General features: G+C 37.6%; 1 protein-coding gene across 2 annotated transcripts in view; it reads left to right on the top strand.

Moving 5' to 3' along the window:
• The window catches only part of CEP57 (centrosomal protein 57), a gene marked incomplete at its 5' end in the record, with an annotated part of 45,211 nt that extends 25,889 nt beyond the window's left edge, over positions 1–19,322 (top strand). The window contains 7 exons of one of the 2 annotated variants that reach the window (XM_079709195.1): positions 3,719–3,835; positions 4,969–5,046; positions 10,772–10,876; positions 11,426–11,503; positions 16,014–16,252; positions 17,087–17,231; positions 18,941–19,322. In XM_079709195.1, the coding sequence (XP_079565321.1) occupies positions 3,719–3,835; positions 4,969–5,046; positions 10,772–10,876; positions 11,426–11,503; positions 16,014–16,252; positions 17,087–17,231; positions 18,941–19,174 (996 nt within the window). In that variant the 3' untranslated portion in view covers positions 19,175–19,322. The remainder of the gene's footprint in view (positions 1–3,718; positions 3,836–4,968; positions 5,047–10,771; positions 10,877–11,425; positions 11,504–16,013; positions 16,253–17,086; positions 17,232–18,940) is intronic. The other variant, XM_079709196.1, reaches the window with a different exon arrangement.
• Positions 19,323–20,669: the final 1,347 nt, after the last annotated feature.

The following is a 20,669-nucleotide window of genomic DNA, read 5'->3' as shown; positions in this document are numbered from 1 at the left end:
CAGTAGTTCATTTTGAAAAACTGCTAGTGGAAGCTTTGAGAAAAATGTGGTTTGTTTTTTCAGCAAAGCTAAAAAGAGGAGTTTCCTTTTTGGATGACCCTCACACACACTGCCATATCCTCTACACACAGCTTTGACAGCTTCTGCTTTGGAACAGTACAACAGCACAGGACTGAAATTACTTGGGATCAGTTATAACTGGTGTCTGAAGATTTGATTGGTCTTCATTGTTATTGCTGTATTTGGTAGAGTTTTACTTAAATTGGAAAAATACTATACATTTAATTGTGTTTTCAAGTCATGTTAACTCCTTTGTACATTATCAAAAGTATAAATAAGCATATTTGTACCTCTCTGCCTCTTGAATTTTGTTTAAAGACTCAACTCAGGTAGCACATTTCAAGGTTCTTTATACTTTGCAAAACTTTTTTACAGTTGTTATTTTAACAAAAATATTTTGCTCTGTTACACCAGAGGTATTTTAATTTAAGTAACCTATGCATTTACGAGAGGACATCTGCAACATCAGTCTCGAATATATTTTTTTAAAACATACCTCCTTTTCCTATTATGAATATAGAATTTGAATTCATCATGAATACCACAGTTTCTGGGCATCTTAACTTTATTATGCAAAAGTTGAATGTTTATATGCTTAATATTTTGCTGGGTACTCTGCAGTGTGAAAGAAATTAAATGCTTTCCACCTCAGTCAGCTTTCGGTCATAGTTGGAGATATCAAAGAAATATTTGATTGCACAGCAATATTTAAGAGGATGTTTCAGAAATTTTCATTTGTATTATAGGTCTCTTTACTATGCCATTGAATTTATTTGTGACCATATTTTTTTTGTTTCCAGTTGGGTCCTCTTCAGTCCACCTATTTTTGTTGTTATTTTAATGTACCATTACTTTGCTTTTTATTCCTTCATTTTATTTCTTTGAACACTATAAAAATTCCCAGTCTTTTTAAAATCATTCTTTTTCTTATGAGAACTGTATACCTATATATATATATTTATGATGAACTCTTATTCTTTGGAGTTGTTTATCTTGGGAATTCCATACTTCTAAGTTGTGTAGGCAGCCTTATGAAATGGTTGTGGATTTGCCTTTGCTGGGGCTTGATGGGTTTCCCTGGTTCTGGTCTGCATTTATGATAGTTTGTTGGCTTTGGGCTCTTGCATCGTGCAGATGGTACGTTGCCTGAGATTTATGTCACGTTCCTTGTGTATCTTATACACCAAGGCTATAGGCTTGCCTCATGTAATATTTGGCTTCAGTATTACTTGCTTTTGATTTATCTTTTTTGCATCTGAAGACTTCCCTTTCTTCAAACTTGCTATGCAATTATTATTATTTCTATGTTTTCTCTGACACTTTTGTGTGATGGATGGGGTTGGGAAAGGGATGGTGAGTTAAATCTGCCACATGATTGGAAATGGCAAAACATTATGTACAGTAATACGCAGTTCTCTTCATTGGCATATTTCTGTTCTCGGGTTAGAAAGCATCTATAAGACAACAGTGAGATGTCTTGACTAATATTGATATAGCTGTTAGATATATATATATATATATATATATATATATATATATGTCTTTGAATTAAGCCCTGTTTTCATCAGTAAAGTTTGATTAGCCCATTTTAATAGAGTGGTTCCAATACTGGAAGTGAAGTGTGATTTGTGCCAATATTTAACTTAATGTATTATTTCAAGGGCAGTAACTATCCACTAAGGTGGGTAGGAGGAAATTAGTAGTTCACACAAATTCCTGAGAAATTTATTGGTTTGTATTACTTTGTCATATTCAAATTTCTGTTAGTGTGATACTTATTGCTATAGACTTGTATATGAAGGTACACTGTTTACAAGTTCACGTGCTTAATGTTTTGCTTTTTACCAGTAGACCTCAGTTCAGCAGACTTCCACTTCTTATCCTAGTTTAATGGTTTATCCTGTGGCTGTCAGTCCTTAAATCTGATAGGTGGCAGTCTTTTCAAATCCTTGACCCTAAGCCTGGAAAAAAAAAAAATGATGGATGTTTTGCATAGAATTCAGAGGAAGTGTAAATGTTACATACCAAAACCATGATTATTGCCTTAATTAAGAGATTAACTATGTAAGAGAACCAGACTAATTACAACTATTTGTGTGTAGCCTATATGTCTAGTAAATACCTTCATTCACAGCGTATTAACAAGTCTTAGTTAGAGAACCAAATGTTATAATAGTATATAGTAAGAACAAGATTTCTTGTATTTGTTAATTTTCCTCTGGTTTCATCTTAATATTGTTTTCCTGGAATTCCTCTGTAGTACCTAAGTAGTTGTATGAAAAGCCAGACAACATCCCTAGTACTTATTTTACTTGTAACTGGAAGTTTGTACTTTTTAATTTTTATTTTATATTGGAATGTGGTTGATTGACAATGTTGTGTTAGTTTCAGGTGTACAGCAGAGTGATTCAGTTATACATATACATGTGTCTATTCTTTTTCAAATTATTTTCCCATTTAGGTTATTGTAGAATATTCAGCAGAGTTTCATATGCTATACATAGGTCCTTGTTGGTGATCAATTTTAAATATAGAAGTGTGTACATGTCAATCCCAAACTCCCAATTAATCCGTCCCCCCCGACCCTTCCCCTTTGGTGACCATAAGTTTGTTTTCTAAGTCTGTGAGTCTGAAGAAACTTAGTATTTTTTTGATTTTTCAAAGGACTGATTTGTAAAAGTCAGTTTTACAATTGTCTAGGTCATAGCCTACCTTTTCTCAAGTAAAGCTGGTTAGAATCATTTTAGGTTAGTGGGGTTTTTGCCTGGTTATGTTTCAAGGTTTTATATGGTGAAGGAATCTCAGATTCCTTTTAATTTTTTCAGGGAATTTAGATTACTTTTCTTTTTTTGTTTGTTTGTTTTTGGGTGGTTTTTTTTGCGTTACGCAGGCCTCTTACTATTGTGGCCTCTCCCATTGCAGAGCACAGGCTCCGGACGCGCAGGCTTAGTGGCCATGGCTCACGGGCCCAGCCGCTCCGCGGCATGTGGGATCTTCCCGGACCAGGGCACGAACCCGCGTCCCCTGCATCGGCAGGCTGACTCTCAACCACTGCGCCACCAGGGAAGCCCTAGATTACTTTTGATTAAGACCTGTAGATCAGATACTTAGGATAGAAGCATCATGAATGAAAAACTATTCATAGGAACACCTTTCTAAAAGTATTATTTTCACTTGTCCAACAAGTATTTATAGCCACTGTACTAGGCAAGTGGAGACCACAAAAATCAGAGACTACTGTGATTGTGGGGTTTTTTTTGTTTGTTTGTTTTTTTGCGGTACACAGGCCTCTCATTGTTGTGGCCTCTCCCGTTGCGGAGCACAGGCTCTGGACGCACAGGCTTAGCGGCCATGGCTCATGGGCCTAGCTGCTCTGCAGCATGTGGGATCTTCCTGGACCGGGGCACAAACCCATGTTCCCTGCATCAGCAGGCGGACTCTCAACCACCGCGCCACCAGGGAAGCCCTGTGATTGTGTTCTATAGTCCAGTAGTATAATAACATATATGTAAGTATAAAATAGTGCACTAAAAATATAAGAACTTTGAATAATAAAAAAAAAGAAAAGCCAGACAAGTAGCATACAACATAGTACCCTCAGTGTTAGTTTTTCAGTTTTTTGTCAAATTATTATGCTGTATTTAATATTGTTTCCCAGGTTTCCCTAGAAAGAGAACGACAACATGATCAAACGCATGTTCAAAACCAACTTGAAAAATTGGATCTTCTTGAACAGGAGTATAACAAGCTTATCACAATGCAGGCCCTTGCAGAAGTCAGTGAAAATCTTTTTTACTCATCAATGCATAATATTGGTTCTTATGTAAAATTGGTTATTTTATAATATACTGGATATTTTATAGGAAAAAAAGTGACCTTGTAGCAAAGAAACATAGGAATTTTTTTAAAGGAAGAAATGTAAATTTGGAGAGAAAGTTCACATTTTACCATCTTAGTGTACATAAGGAAGGAGTTCTTTTTGAAAATGTTGAAAGATGAAGTGTTTTTGAGTATCCTTAAGGCTTGTATCACTTGGTTTTTGTTCTCTGAACTAATTTTAGTTTTTTGTTTGTTTTTTTAAATTTTTTATTTATTTTTGGCTGCATGGGGTCTTTGTTGCTGTGCGCGGGCTTTCTCTAGTTGTGGTGAGTGGGGGCTACTCTTCGTTGTGGTGCGTGGGCTTCTCATTGCATTGTCTTCTCTTATTGCAGAGCATGTGCGCTAGGCACGCGGGCTTCAATAGCTGCAGCACACAGACTCAGTAGTTGCAGCACATGGGCCCTAGAGCACACGGGCTTCAGTAGTTGTGGCATGTGGGCTCAGTAATTGTGGCTCGCAGGCTCTAGAGCTCAGGCTCAGCAGTTGTGACGCATGGGCCTAGTTCCTCTGCAGCATGTGGGATCTTCCCAGACCGGGGATCAAACCCGTGTCCCCTGCCTTGGCAGGTATATTCCCAACCACTGCGCCGCCAGGGAAGTCCTCATTTTAGTCTCAGTTGATTCATTTGGGAAGTATTTAATACCACTGAGACTATAAAGTTTCAAATTCAGCTTCCATGTAGCCCAGGGGTCCCCAGCTGGTTAGGAACTGGGCCACACAGCAGGTGAGTGGTGGGTGAGCGAGCAAAGCTTCATCTGCCGCTCTGCATCGCTCACATTACTGCCTGAACCATTCCCCCCCCACCTCATCCATAGAAAAATTGTCTTCCATGAGAAACCGGTCCCTGGTGCCTAAAAGGTTGGGGACCGCTGATGTAGCCTGTGTGGCTTCGTACAGAGGCTGTGTTCTTTGGCTGTGAATTTTACCCATAATTCTGTGGAATTGCAAAGGAGAGTCATGGATAAAAATTTTACAAATAGACACTGAAACTCTTTTCACTATTATCACTTTTAATATTTTTATCACTAGAAAAAAGTGCGAAAGTTAGAAGCAAAACTCCATCTAGAAGAACAGGAAAGGAAACGTATGCAAGCTAAGGCAGCCCAGGTAAGTTGAAATGTGAGCAGGTAGGCTCCACATTTCATGCTACTCTTTATATATAAATAGATGTAGATGTGCACTGCTTTGATTATTTATAATTTGGATTGGTCCAGTATATAAATTTGCAGACTTAGCTTAATACGGAAAACTATAAACATATTTTTACAGACAGAAAGTAAAACCTGAGCAATTCTTTAGGGTTTTTTAAATTGTGGGCTTTTGATCAGCTTTATTTTTTTTTAAATCAATAGACTAAAAAATATCAGTGACTGTATACATAATATAATACATAATCATCTAAAACTTTCCACATTAGTCACTATTGGAAATGTTTGAAAGCCTCATTCAGTATCCTGCTTGTAGGTGCTTCCCTTTTTTGGTGGCCTCGAGACACCAGGACAGTAGCTTAGGTAGTGGACTGCCCAACAGGTGGTAACCCATACTAATTTACAAAAGCCACCATATAAGGAAAATGAGCTCTGCTCATTCCTAGCCTTGAATTTTTATCCCATGCAGGGGCCACCAGGTGGAATAGGTGAGGCAGTGTGAATTTACAGAATCATTGAGTTTATATATACCAACTAGAACTGCATTTCTAGAAGATATAGCAACATTTCTATATCCACCAAATCGTACAGGCTAAATAAAATACTTCTGTTTATAACTGAAGACTCTCCCCATGTGAGCTTATTAATTCAAATACCTCTCGTTTATTGCCCCTCCCCTTCCAAACATTTACATGTATCTTTTCTCATAATATTAACACAAGAAGCAGGTCCTGATTCCAAAACAATTAGGAGAGGAGGCTCTGCAGTTCAGGTTGTGGCCAGATGCCAACGGTGTCCTGGGCTCACTTCATAAATGTGCTCGCAGGACTATAAACATTTATTATCTCATCTTTGTTATCTTGTCTGTTTTTCCAGTGCTTCCCAGAATTCATTGACTTACCATATTCTCTTTCTATTGAACCCGATATATTTTCTTTCTCAAATATTTACCTTCTGATCAATTTGCATGTATTTTTTACCTCTCTGTGCTTTCTGAGTTATATAGTCATTGTGGCTTTATTTTTGACCACCAACAAATTTTGAAATTACTTGATTTCTCTCCCCATTCCACTTTTTAGGGTAGGTAGGCCACTTTACTGTGCCTCTGTTTCCTGACTCATAACATGCAAACTTTAAAGTTATGCTTTATATACATTGTGGTGGTGAGTTCTATTATACATGAAATACAGAATTAACAAGTTCATTATTTTATGAATTTAAAAAATTATTTTGTGGTAGTTTTGTTTTGTATTTAGCAGGCAAAAAGTTGGGACCAAATCAGTTATTACTGATAATATATCAGTAAAGGTTTTGAGTTCTGATAGTGAACACTGTTGTGGTAGAATAAGGGCCGGGGTTGATACGTGGTTCCAAGTCTAACCATAATTTGTGTAGTCCTGGGCGAGATATGTAACCGTTCAGAGCTTGGAATTTTACCACTGATACTGGTCTTTATTTTACATCTTCTTAATGTTGGAGACATCGAACAAGAGAAAATATAATGAAAGCACTTAAAAATGTTAAAAACTCTGCCACACAAATATATGACAGCTACTGGGAAGAACTTAGGAAGTTAAAATAGTTCACTTTTTTTTTCTTTTGTATACTTTTCTAACTCATTGGCTTCATAGGTCTTCCAGAGTAGTAATTTCATGTTCATGGAATTATGTCCATTCAATTTACTATGTATAAAGTATCGTTAGGTGTGTGGGAATGTAGACACTCCTGAGAGAGGAATCCCTGTGTTCCTTTGTCACTGAATAAATTCTATCCCCAAAGAATGCAGTCATTGTGGGAAGCATTAGTAATGATCTCAGGATTTCTTTTAACTAATCCATTGGTTCTGAGTGTTTGAGCTCCATCATAATTTCCTGAAGAATAGGACCAGATGGCTTCACAGGCCAATTCTATCAAACATTTAGAGAAGAGCTAACACCTATCCTCAAACTCTTCCAAAATATAGCAGAGGGAGGAACACTCCCAAACTCATTCTACGAGGCCACCATCACCTTGATACCAAAACCAGGCAAGAATGTCACAAAGAAAGAAAACTACAGGCCAATATCACTGATGAACATAGATGCAAAAATCCTCAACAAAATACTAGCAAACAGAATCCAACAGCACATTAAAAGGATCATACACCATGATCAAGTGGGGTTTATTCCAGGAATGCAAGGATTCTTCAATATACGCAAATCAATCAATGTGATACACCATATTAACAAATTGAAGAAGAAAACCATATGATCATCTCAATAGATGCAGAGAAAGCTTTTGACAAAATTCAACACCCATTTATGATAAAAACCCTGCAGAAAGTAGGCATAGAGGGAACTTTCCTCAACATAATAAAGGCCATATATGACAAACCCACAGCCAACATCGTCCTCAATGGCGAAAAACTGAAAGCATTTCCACTAAGATCAGGAACAAGACAAGGCTGCCCACTCTCACCACTCTTATTCAACTTAGTTTTGGAAGTTTTAGCCACAGCAATCAGAGAAGAAAAGGAAATAAAAGGAATCCAAATTGGAAAAGAAGAAGTAAAGCTGTCACTGTTTGCAGATGACATGATACTATACATAGAGAATCCTAAAGATGCTACCAGAAAACTACTAGAGCTAATCAATGAATTTGGTAAAGTAGCAGGATACAAAATTAATGCACAGAAATCTCTGGCATTCCTGTACACTAAGGATGAAAAATCTGAAAATGAAATCAAGAAAACACTCCCATTTACCATTGCAACAAAAAGAATAAAATATCTAGGAATAAACCTACCTAAGGAGACAAAAGACCTGTATGCAGAAAATTATAAGACACTGCTGAAAGAAATTAAAGATGATACAAATAGATGGAGAGATATACCATGCTCCTGGATTGGAAGAATCAATATTGTGAAAATGACTCTACTACCCAAAGCAATCTACAGATTCAATGCAATCCCTATCAAACTACCACTGGCATTTTTCACAGAACTAGAACAGAAAGTTTCAAAATTTGTTTGGAAAAACAAAAGACCCCGAATAGCCAAAGCAATCTTGAGAACGAAAAACGGAGCTGGAGGAATCAGGCTCCCTGACTTCAGACTATACTACAAAGCTACAGTAATCAAGACAGTGTGGTACTGGCACAAAAACAGAAAGATAGATCAATGGAACAGGATAGAAAGCCCAGAGATAAACCCACGCACATATGGTCAACTTGTCTTTGATAAAGGAGGCAGGAATGTACAGTGGAGAAAGGACAGCCTCTTCAATAAGTGGTGCTGGGAAAACTGGACAGGGACATGTAAAAGTATGAGATTAGATCATTCCCTAACACCATACACAAAAATAAGCTCAAAATGGATTAAAGACCTAAATGTAAGGCCAGAAACTGTCAAACTCTTAGAGGAAAACATAGGCAGAACACTCTATGACATAAATCACAGCAAGATCCTTTTGGACCCACCTCCTAGAGAAATGGAAATAAAAACAAAGATAAACAAATGGGACCTAATGAAACTTCAAAGCTTTTGCACAGCAAAGGAAACGATAAACAAGACCAAAAGACAACCCTCAGAATGGGAGAAAATATTTGCAAATGAAGCAACTGACAAAGGATTAATCTCCAAAATTTATAAGCAGCTCATGCAGCTCAATAGCAAAAAAACAAACAAGCCAATCCAAAAATGGGCAGAAGACTTAAATAGGCATTTCTCCAAAGAAGATATACAGACTGCCAACAAACACATGAAAGAATGCTCAACATCATTAATCGTTAGAGAAATGCAAATCAAAACTACAATGAGATATCATCTCACACCAGTCAGAATGGCCATCATCAAGAAATCTAGAAACAATAAATGCTGGAGAGGGTGTGGAGAAAAGGGAACACTTGCACTGCTGGTGGGAATGTGAATTGGTACAGCCGCTATGGAGAACAGTATGGAGGTTCCTTAAAAAACTAAAAATAGAACTACCATATGACCCAGCAATCCCACTACTAGGCATATACCCTCAGAAAACCATAATTCAAAAAGAGACATGTACCAAAATGTTCATTGCAGCTCTATTCACAATAGCCCAGAGATGGAAACAACCTAAGTGTCCATCATCAGATGAATGGATAAAGAAGATGTGGCACATATATACAATGGAATATTACTCAGCCATAAAAAGAAACGAAACTGAGCTATTTGTAATGAGGTGGATAGACCTAGAGTCTGTCATACAGAGTGAAGTAAGTCAGAAAGAGAAAGACAAATACCGTATGCTAACACATATATATGGAATTTAAGAAAAAAAAATGTCATGAAGAACCTAGGGGTAAAACAGGAATAAAGACACAGACCTACTTGAGAATGGACTTGAGGATATTGGGAGGGGGAAGGGTAAGCTGTGACAAAGCGAAAGAGAGGCTTGGGCATATATACAGTACCAAACGTAAGGTAGATAGTGGGAAGCAGCCACATAGCACAGGGAGATCAGCTTGGTGCTTTGTGGCCGCCTGGAGGGGTGGGATAGGGAGGGTGGGAGGGAGGGAGACGCAAGAGGGAAGGGATGGGGGAACAGATGTATATGTATGACTGATTCACTTTGTTATAAAGCAGAACTAATAAAAAAAAAAACTTTTAAAATATAAATTTCCCCAGCCTGGAATGTTTAAAATCATGATGTCTGGAGAGGCACCTGACAATCTGAATTTTCTCATAAACTCCAGACAATTTTGATACATAGGTTTGAAAACCAGTATTTTAGACAAATACACACACAGACACACACACAGACACACCTGTGAATATGTATGTAATTATATATATATATATATATATATATATATATATATATATATATATATATATATATATATTTTGGCAGTACGCGGGCCTCTCATTGCCGTGGCCTCTCCCGTTGCGGAGCACAGGCTCCGGACGCCCAGGCTCAGCGGCCATGGCTCACAGGCCCAGCCGCTCCGCGGCATGTGGGATCTTCCCATACCGGGGCACGAACCCGTGTCCCCTGCATTGGCAGGTGGACTCTCAACCACTGCGCCACCAGGGGAGCCCTGTAATTATATTTTTTAAGGAAAGTTGAAAACAGCAGTCCTTGTTTGAAATCCTTAGTAATTGTGGAATTTCTATCATATTAAATTAATGTAGTTACTAAGCTTCTAGAGAAAAGGGCTTGATAACATTCTCTGATATACCTCCCAGTTCTTTTGGACATAGATTTCCAGTTCCTTCTTCTTACATTGTTAAGTGTATGAGTTTTTAAAAGAGGAAGAAATTGTACTTTGTTCTCCAGCTGCTTTGTGTCCAGCGCTGTTGTATATGCCATGCGTGAAAAGAAGAAAATGTTGAAACATTGGTTTGGAGTTGGAAATACTGCCTTTAACTCATTAGACATAATTTAAGGACCAACCTCAAATAAGGAGCTAAAAGTTTCCAGGCTAAGTGAAAGGACAAATTATAGGACAGCACTTTAAGTAAATTGAGAGAGTGGTATTGATTTAAAATATTGGATAAATGTTGACGGATTGATTCCAGATATAGCTACACAGCTATGATGGGTTTTTCATTCTATACTATACGATACTACTGTAGGTTTTTTTAACAGGCCTTTACGTGGCAGATCTCACATTTGAATCATAGCTTTTATTTCTACAGTATTAACTTTAGGCTCTCATATTTTTCCTAGTTGCAAACTGCTCTAGAAACAAATAGACTTATCTTTGAAGATAAGGCAACTTCATGTGTTCCCAATGCAAAAAGAATTAAAAAGAAGTCAAAACCACCAGAAAAGGTATGAAAAAAGAACCATTAAGTCATAATGCTGGTTATTACTTGGCGTAGTTTATGTGAAAACACTGATAAACCATGTGGTACTTCAACCTTGGATGAGTGAATCTCTTTCATTCTCAGTTTCTTCATTGGGAAAATGGGGATAAGTAATATCTACTTCTAAATTTTCACCCTGACAGTGAGGTAATATATATGAAAGTGTTAGAACTACATAGCACTGCACAAATGTTAGTTATATTTCAGTATCACATTATCTTTTGCACTTAAAAGTTTGTGTATATACATATGCACGCGTGCCCGCGCACACACACACACAGTTTCTCTACTGAGACTGTAACTGATGTTTTGTCAGGAACTATTTTTTCTTTCCTAGCCTTTCCTAGGCTAGGATATGTGTTGACAAGTATTATTAGGAGCTCCAGACCATAATGCCAATAGAGATAAAACAAGCAGTAGCCCAGCAGTAAGCTGAAGTTTCAGGTTAGTCCTATATAGCCAGCTTTTATCATCATGTGAGTAAAATTGCTCTTCTTTTTTCTTTTCCATGCAGAAAGGTTCTAGGAACTGTTTTGCTGCACAACCACATTATAGATTATGCTTGGGTGATATGCCATTTGTAGCTGGAAAGGTGAGTTGGTCGAACTGTGGCTTTTTTTGTACAACTTAGATCTTTGAATTAAATCCACTTATCTGCCTGTATACCTATAAACGGCGGAAATTTTTTTCTGCTTTTTTACCAATTGGATCATAGTGATTTGAGAATGAGATGAAGGAAAGTTTTATGGGACTGGGGGAGCAGGGAGGAGACCGGGGGGACACTTTAAAGCAGGTAGAGTCTATGCAGAAGGGAAGTTATGAGCAAAAGCAGAGACTCTGGTTTGCAGAAGGTGTGGTTGCAGATAGGAAATAGTATATTTGTAGCACTGGATTTTTAGTATCAGCCCTGTTGATTTGTATTTAGATATAGATATTTAAATGAAAAGAAGTCACATCCTCTGTGTCCTCACATGCTTATTACTTATAGGATTTATTCTCCAAGAAGCAGTCATACATAGACTTGAATCTTAAGTTCCTTTAGTGCTTAAAAATGTGGAGATGATAATTTTACCAAATATCAGCAAGTACTGGGTGATTTCTAAGAAGTGCTTAACATTGTGTTAGTTTATACCACTTTTTCATTAATGTTTGTGTTGCTGGTTGTTTCATGTATAGATGCCTTGAGTATCCAACTAGACTGTGAATTTGAGAAGCTTGAGGAGTAAATTTTAATTTTAGGTATTTATTTGTTTATTTTAACCCCATAGTAAATCCTCAGTGAAAGCTTAGGGAATGAACTATTTCCTAGCTTTTCCACTTGCCCTTTGTAGATGTGTGCGGCCAGATCACTTTTAAAAAGTTTTGTCGTTGGCTGTCCTTTACCCTAAATTTAACCTCTTCTTAGATTGCAGACCATCTTTTGACCTACCAAGGTCAAAAGGTTCATCTCTGAACCTTTGTTCCTAACCAAGGTTCTTCTACTTTGCCATAGAATCTTTGAGTTGGGCTGGGAAGTTTCTCAAAGGATGACCAGCTGCATCAGAATCATTGACTATGCATCTGAAAAAGCAGATTACAAAGCCCCACCACAGTTCTACTAAATCAGAATTTTCTGGGTGTGGGACCTAGAAAGTATAGTCAGTTGTTCCCGAGTCTCAATCTAATGTTCATTTAGATTTGGGATCCACTTAGTACAGTTCCCTGTCCAATGTTTTCGTTATGTAAACATCCAGAATAATGGTCATGTACTCTGTCCAAATACATCTACTGATGAGACCTCATTATACCCTCAAACAGCCCTTCACAGTTCTAGACAGCTTTATTTGAAAGTTCCTAAGTGAGATGAAATCTGTCACTATAAATTCTACTCATTGGTATTTTTTTTTCTGCTCTCAGGGGATCCACATAGACCAAATGAACCCTTAACTATAGGAAAATTTTAAAACTTTAGAAGATAGCTGTATCTTTTTTAAATCTTATATTGATAATAGATTAAGGGTTCTTTTTGTTTTAATTAACTATTTTTTGGCTGTGTCGTGTCTGAGTTGCAGCATGTGGTATCTTTGTTGAGGCATGCAGGATCTTTTGTTGCGGCGCAAAGACTCTTCATTGCAGTGTGCGGGCTTCTCTCTAGTTGTGGTGTGCCGGTTTTCTCTTCTCTAGTTGCAGCACGCAGGCTCCAGAGCATGTGGGCTCTGTAGTTTGCGGCCCGTGGGTTCTCTAGTTGAGGCGCCTGGGCTCAGTAGTTGTGACGCACAGGCTTAGTTGCCCCACAGCATGTGGGATCTTTGTTCCCAGACCAGGGATTGAACCCGTGTTCCTTGCATTGGAAGGCGGATTCTTTACCACTGGACCACCAGGGAAGTCCCAGATAGCTGTATCTTTATTCTCATCTCCTTATTCTAGGTTATAAATAATTCTTTTTCTTCAGCTATTCATCATAAGATATGCTTTATGAGTTTCTTAACCACCTCCTCACTCCCTTCCTGAATCGAATATAGTCCTCTAAACGTGGTGTGACTAGCACAGGATAGAGAGTCTTGGTCATGTTCTGGATAGTCTGTTAACTCAGGCTAGCATCACATTAATGTTATGGGGAAGCCACAGCATCCCTTTCACTCATTAATTCTAGAGTCATCTGCAGTAATAGGTCTTCTACTTAGTCTTAGCATCAGCCTCTCTAGGTCCTATACTTGTGGAGTTGATTTTTTTATACAGAATTTTTAATCAAATGCAGTACTATAGGAATTGATTCACCTATCCCACATTAGATTAGAATCTAGTTCATTCTTCCATTATGTATGTGTTATCCCCAAATTTAATTTGCCTATCTCTGGTAATTCTCACTGAAGTCATTAATACTTGAACAGGACAGGTTCAAAGATAGGGCTTTTCAACCTGAGGTCTTCTTTTGAAGTTGTAATTTGTACTTTTTGTGAAATATTCAAACAGCTAAGAATGCTGTCATCTGAGCGTTTCCCAAACTTATCTGTTGTGGAGGACCAGTTTTTATTTTTATTTATACATTGTCATAAACCAGTACGTTTGTAAAGTGAAATAAAGGTGAATTACTAGAAAAAATGAAATTTAAAAGACAAAATAAACGTTACAATTTTTCTGATTACGAGATTCGAGACATAAAATTTCCTTAATAGAAAAATAACAGGAAAAAGAACTTCAAGATTCTTTTAGCTCTTCTAGTTCCTTTGCCTTTCCATGTGAATTTTAGAAAAAACATCTCTACCAAAGAAAAGGTCTTGCTGGAATTTTGATAGGAACTGTATTAATTTGGGAGGATTGACATCCTTCTTGAGTCTTTCAGCCCATGAGAATGGTACATCTCTTACTTATTTAGATCTTTGATTTCTTTCATCAGGATTTTCATCATATTAGTCCCATTCCTGTTTTATCAGATTTATATACAACTTTTTTTTGAGCAATTGTAAATTGTGTTGTTTTAATTTCAGCTTCTACATGATCATTGTTAGTACATTTGAGTTTTTATGTTAATCTTACATTCTGTGACCTTGCTGAATTCACTTATTAGTCCTAGGAATTATTTCTTGGATTTACGTAAGCTTTTCTATGTGAAGAATCATGTCATTTGTAAATAAGGATAGTTTATTTCTTCCTTTTTACTTTGTGTGCCTTTTATTTCCTTTCTTGCCTTACTACACTGGCTAGGATTTCCTGTATCATGTTGTAAGTAAGAGTGATGAGAGTGGATATCCTTGCCTTTTTGCTGATCTTCAGGGGAAAGGATTCAGTCTTTCACCGATAAGTATGATATTAGCTGTAGGTTCTTTGTTTGTGCTCTTTGTCAACTTGAGGAAATTTCTGTCTGTTCCTGCTTTGCTGAAAGTTTATACCCTTAATGGGTGTTGGATTTTTTCAAATACTTTTCTTCATCAAATGATATGGTTATGTGATTTTTCTTCTTTACCTTTTTTATATGCTGGATTACATAGATTCATTTTCAAACATTGAACTAGCCTTGCATTCCTGGAATAAACCCCACTTGGATGTGGTATATACATCTTTGTATATATATTACTAAATTCAATTTGCTACCTAACAACAAAAACTAGGATAAAAAGAGCATGTTTAGCTTAGCTGAGTGGTTTGCAAACCTGGCTGTTTAGAATCAACTGGCAGACTTTTAAATGTACATTTCTAAGCCTTGACCACACACTGATTGAGTTTGGCATGCTACCTAGGAATCTGCATTTTAAACTTGCTTATGGAGCCAAGTTGGCCCAACCATCTGTTTATAAATTGAAATTGCACATTGAGACTTGTTCAGTGTTCAAAATAAAAACAAAAATTTTGAGAGGGCTACCAGGTTTTTCCCGTTGCTTATGTGACAAGCATGAACTTAATGCTTCCTACTAGAGGACAGAGAAATGAATACGGTAATAGTCCCTATCACCTGGAAGTGCTTACACTACTTAATAGGTGGAAAAGACATGCAAACACAGTTACAATATATTGTGATAAATCCTGTGATCGAGATAAATGCCACAGGTGATCTGAGAATGGACCAACTAATTACCTGGATGTTTTAAGAAAGCCTACAAATCATGTATTTGAACTGGGTTTTTCAAAATGGTATAAAAATTGGCACACAAAAGAAATGGCATGTGCAAATACAGTTCATTCAAATAGTGGAGAGCAGGTAGGAGATAGTGGGACATGAGGCCAAGGTGTAGAAGTTGCAGCTTAGTGTTATAGGGCCTTGATTTCTGTGCTGAGGAGTTTGGACATTAGAGTCAGCAAGCTTAACATTAAAGGGTGTCAAGTAGAAGAACGTGATCAGAATAATATTTTCGGAGGATAACTGATAGAACTATGGAGTTAGAGACTGAAGAGACTGGGAGCAGGGGACAGTTGGGATGTTCATCCATTGCTAATAGAGATGGGTGTGTAAGCCAAGTGGATAACACTAGGGTGGAGAGACTGGAGATGCACTGTACACCAGGAGGCTTGTATCACAGGCTTTTCTGTGGAGGCGGAGAGGGTCTTTTTACCCAGGCTTAGGGGGGAAAGAGAAAACATTTTTCTAGAGGATGTGGCTTCAGTTACTTCTCTTCATTTTTCTTCAGTCCACCAGCCCTAGCCATGCTGTGGTAGCCAATGTTCAGCATGTCTTACATCTACTGAAGCAACACAGTAAAGTCTTGTGCAATGATCGAGTAGTGAGCAGTGTTCCTTTGGCAAAGCAAGTGTCTTCACGAAGTGGGAAAAGCAAGAAGTCAGCAACGCCTCCCCCCTCTAGCAGCATTAATGAAGAGCTGGCAGAAGTCTTAGAGACTTTACAACATGAATTTGGGCAAATGAGCTTGTGAGTTTCAGTTTTTTCGTTTTTTAGTTATATTTAGTTCTAAAACCTCATTTAACTTCTTGGTGACTTTATTAATTCTGTCTTTCATGTTTCAATATTTTAAGAAATATTTGTTGAACACAGTCCTTGCACCAACCACTGAACAAGTTACTAGGACTTTAACCAATACAACTGTTCTGGGTGAAATTTCTCCTTTTTCTATAATTATTAAATGTTTTGGCGACCAAGGTTTACATTTAAGTTTTATTTCCTTGTTTGGGAGCTTGATCTACATTAACTTTGGCTAAACGTAACTGATAAGTTAGGAAGTGAGTGTTTGAAGAACAAGATCCTTCTCTAGACTTTCCTTTTCCACATATGTACTGCTCTTGTGGGGGAGGTAGAGATATAAATAATTAGCTCTTTGAAATTAAGAACTTTTCTTGCATTTGCATCCAGTACCTTTTTTAAACTTTTACACTATCACTAATAATATGGAAAATTTTGCTCTGTTTTAAAAAATTGAGTCTTTTTTTTTTTTTAGGTTTGTTTTTGGGGTTTTTTTGTGGACCATTTTTAAAGTCTTTATTGAATTTGTTACAGAATTGCTTCTGTTTTTTTTATGTTTTGGTTTTTTGGCCTTGAGGCATTTGGGATCTTAGCTCCCCGACCAGGGATCGAACCTGCACCCCTACACTGGAAGGCGAAGTCTTAACCACTGGACCACCAGGGAAGTCCCAAAATTGAGTCATTTTTTAATGCACAGAGCAGTGGTCCCATGGTGAGTGAGATGTAGTGGACTTAACCAGCTAACACAGAAAACTTAACCAAGCTCTCCTTCTGTTTTTTATACAGTGATCACCAGCAGCTTGTGAAACTTATCCAAGAATCACGAACCACTGAACTGAAAGACAACCTAGAGTGCGAACTGGAGGCATTAGTGGGCAGGATGGAGGCAAAGGCCAATCAAATAACTCAAGTTCGAAAATATCAAGCCCAAGTAACTCTGTTTTCCTTAACTCATTTCTAATGATTAAAAAACAAGAGTAAAACAGAACAAAACAACCCCTTTTCTTCAAATATGTTAATTGATGCCCTTGTAAGTGTATCATAGATAGAAAGCTACAGGAAGTATTTTTCACTGTAGACACTTATTAATTCATTGCATTAGTTATTAAGAATTGGTGTTAAGCAGGCTAAGAAAGAAGACACTGTCTTGAAGTCTCTGAGTAGATTTTATAATCTAAAATACATCTTACAAGTACTGAATATATTTAATATTCTTATATGAACAAGCTTTACCTCTGATGAGTTTAAATGATTCAAAGTTTACCCAGGTCTTTTTAAAAACACCTAGAAATTCTTAATTTCTAAAGGAATAAATCAGATGTAAATATGTGAAAAAGATCTTTAGTTACATTTATGTTACTAATTATATTAATAAAACAACCATGTATTTAAGTACCTACTAAGTGCAATGGGAAGTCACATTCCAGGGTTTCCATCCAGAGAGAAATGTAATGATTGGTGTATTTAAGAGATGACTGTGACTGCCGGGAGGGGGTAGAGACAGGAGAGAGGCTGTGAGACCAACTACGCCATTTAAGCTTGATCAGAGGTTACCGGTGACTGCAGTTGGGGAGAAGTAGACAGATTTGAGGTGAGTCTTGGAAATAGAATTATCAGGGCTGCTTGCTGCTGGATATCATGTGGAGGGAGAGGACGGTGGTACAGCTGACTGAAACGGAGAAGACTGGTAGCAGAACAGGTTGGCAGACATTTATTAATTGGTTGCTGTGTAATAGGCACAATGCTGAGTGCTCTATGTCATCTTATTTAATTTTCATGGAAGGCTTATGAAGTGAGTATATATTGCATTTTACAAATGAGGAAACTGGAGCCAAGGTCCTGGGAGGTGGGCATACCCTAAAATGAAATTATTTAACTTGCCCAAGGATACTGGCTCACTGGTAAATGGCAGAGGTATGATGGCAGACTAGGGTCTTTGCAACTCCAAAACCTAGCTTTTTAAGCATTTTTTCCCAAAGTTCACATACTAAAAATAAAAGAATAAATGCAAGCAAATGATTCCTATAGGAGTAATGATCTAATTTGTTTCCTGTACATTAGATTTAACTTTATTCTAATGGAACACCAGTGTGCCAGCAGCGATTTATTTCAGCCAGCAGCTAAAGTAAAAATAAAGCTCCCTATTTGAAATAAATTATTCTAAAAGGTGAAATAATAAAATTAAAAATCCTTTTCATAGTATTAATACATTACCATTACATCCCTTCATCCAGCTGCAACGTGCTTCTTTGTCTGTGCAGACTAGTTTCTAGGATGCCTCTCTCAGTGTATTAGAATCCTGTCTTCCATTTCCCATGTCAGATTTTTTTGCCGCCTCCTTGAGACCTTCCCCCGAACTCCCTTGCTTCTCACTCACCCTGTGCTGTACTTTGGCAACTCTTAACTTCTGATACAGCACCAGAATTGATGTGTTGACTCTTGTTTACAGGTGTTTATGTCACTATATATTTTAAACACTGTTAAATGACTAGTACAATAGATTTTTGAAGCCTTTAAAAATATAAATACAGAATATATTATATGCGTTTTAGTTAGTATGAGAGTTAGAAATACCAGTTTTCAGAAAAATATGTTTTCATTAATTTCTCCTTTTTTCCGTGCCTTGGCTTTTTGGTATAGCTGGAGAAACAGAAGTTGGGGAAGCAGAAGAGGGAATTAAGAACCACCAAAAAGACTCCTGATGAGGAAGGAAACAGCAGCGGCCGTTCTTCTGCAACCACAGGGACCACAAATAAGAAGGGCTTTGCCAAACCGAGACCTGGAGAAAAAAGCAGGAAAAATCTTCAGTTATTGAAGGACCTGCAAACCATACAGGATTCATTACAGAACAAGAGTTTGTGTTGGGTTTACTGACTGGTACCAGGTCATAAATGTTATTCACATAATCCGTACCTCATCAATCAGATGTTGACAGTTTACTTTCCAGGTCTCATACTCTTACGTTGGAATTAATTAATAGCAGGTATTAAGGGGCCCAAGTTTCATTACACAGGCTTCTTGTGTTACGTATCACAACTAAATGTTAAACCATCTAAATGGAAACCAGGGGAGTTTTAAAGGCCAAGAAGCCACACATACTCTGTTTCTTTGTTTGAGATGAATTTGCTGTACTGAGATATTGCACTTTGTAAACAAATTACCAATTTTTTACTTGTGGGTGTGATTTTTTTACATACTTCTGTATATCTAAGTAAGATGAGGTTTAAGTTATGAAAGTATGAGGCTGTCCCATAGGCAGTGTTTGAAAAGTCTCATTTTTAAATCTCCCCCTGGTGTGAATCGCCCACTTCTCCTTTTCAATGCAACCATTAAATGTACTTTGCTTCAACTATTGATGGGGGTTTTCTATATTTAAATATTTATACATATTTAAGAGGATTGTTTTCTTTTGCTCTTTGACACTTCAAACATTGATCAGTGTTAAATACACCGTTATCGATGTTAATCCACCATTAAAATTTTTTTTTAATTTTTTTTTATTAGTCTCTGCTTTACAACAAAGTGAATCAGTCATACATATACATCTGTTCCCACATCCCCTCCCTCCTGTGTCTCCCTCCCTCCCACCCTCCCCATCCCACCCCTCCAGGCGGCCACAAAGCACGGAGCCGATCCCCCCGCGCCACGCGGCCACCCCCCACCATCCATCCACGCCACGCCCGGCAGTGTATACACGTCCATGCCTCTCCCCCACCCCGTCACAGCCCACCCCCCCCATATCCCCAAGCCCACCCCCAGTAGGTCTGTGTCTCTATTCCTGTTTTACCCCTAGGTTCTTCATGACATTTTTTTTTCTTAAATTCCATATATATGTGTTAGCATACGGTATTTGTCTTTCTCTTTCTGACTTACTTCACTCTGTATGACAGACTCTAGGTCTATCCACCTCATTACAAATAGCTCAGTTTCGTTTCTTTTTATGGCTGAGTAATATTCCATTGTATATATGTGCCACATCTTCTTTATCCATTCATCCGATGATGGACACTTAGGTTGTTTCCATCTCCGGGCTATTGTGAATAGAGCTGCAATGAACATTTTGGTACATGTCTCTTTTTGAATTATGGTTTTCTCAGGGTATATGCCTAGTAGTGGGATTGCTGGGTCATATGGTAGTTCTATTTTTAGTTTTTTAAGGAACCTCCATACTGTTCTCCATAGCGGCTGTACCAATTCACATTCCCACCAGCAGTGCAAGAGTGTTCCCTTTTCTCCACACCCTCTCCAGCATTTATTGTTTCTAGATTTCTTGATGATGGCCATTCTGACTGGTGTGAGATGATATCTCATTGTAGTTTTGATTTGCATTTCTCTAACGATTAATGATGTTGAGCATTCTTTCATGTGT

Source organism: Hyperoodon ampullatus, assembly GCF_949752795.1.
Source record: "Hyperoodon ampullatus genome assembly, chromosome: 7".
NCBI classification, from domain to species: Eukaryota; Metazoa; Chordata; class Mammalia; order Artiodactyla; family Ziphiidae; genus Hyperoodon; species Hyperoodon ampullatus.
This window is presented reverse-complemented; position numbering and strand designations above follow the sequence as displayed.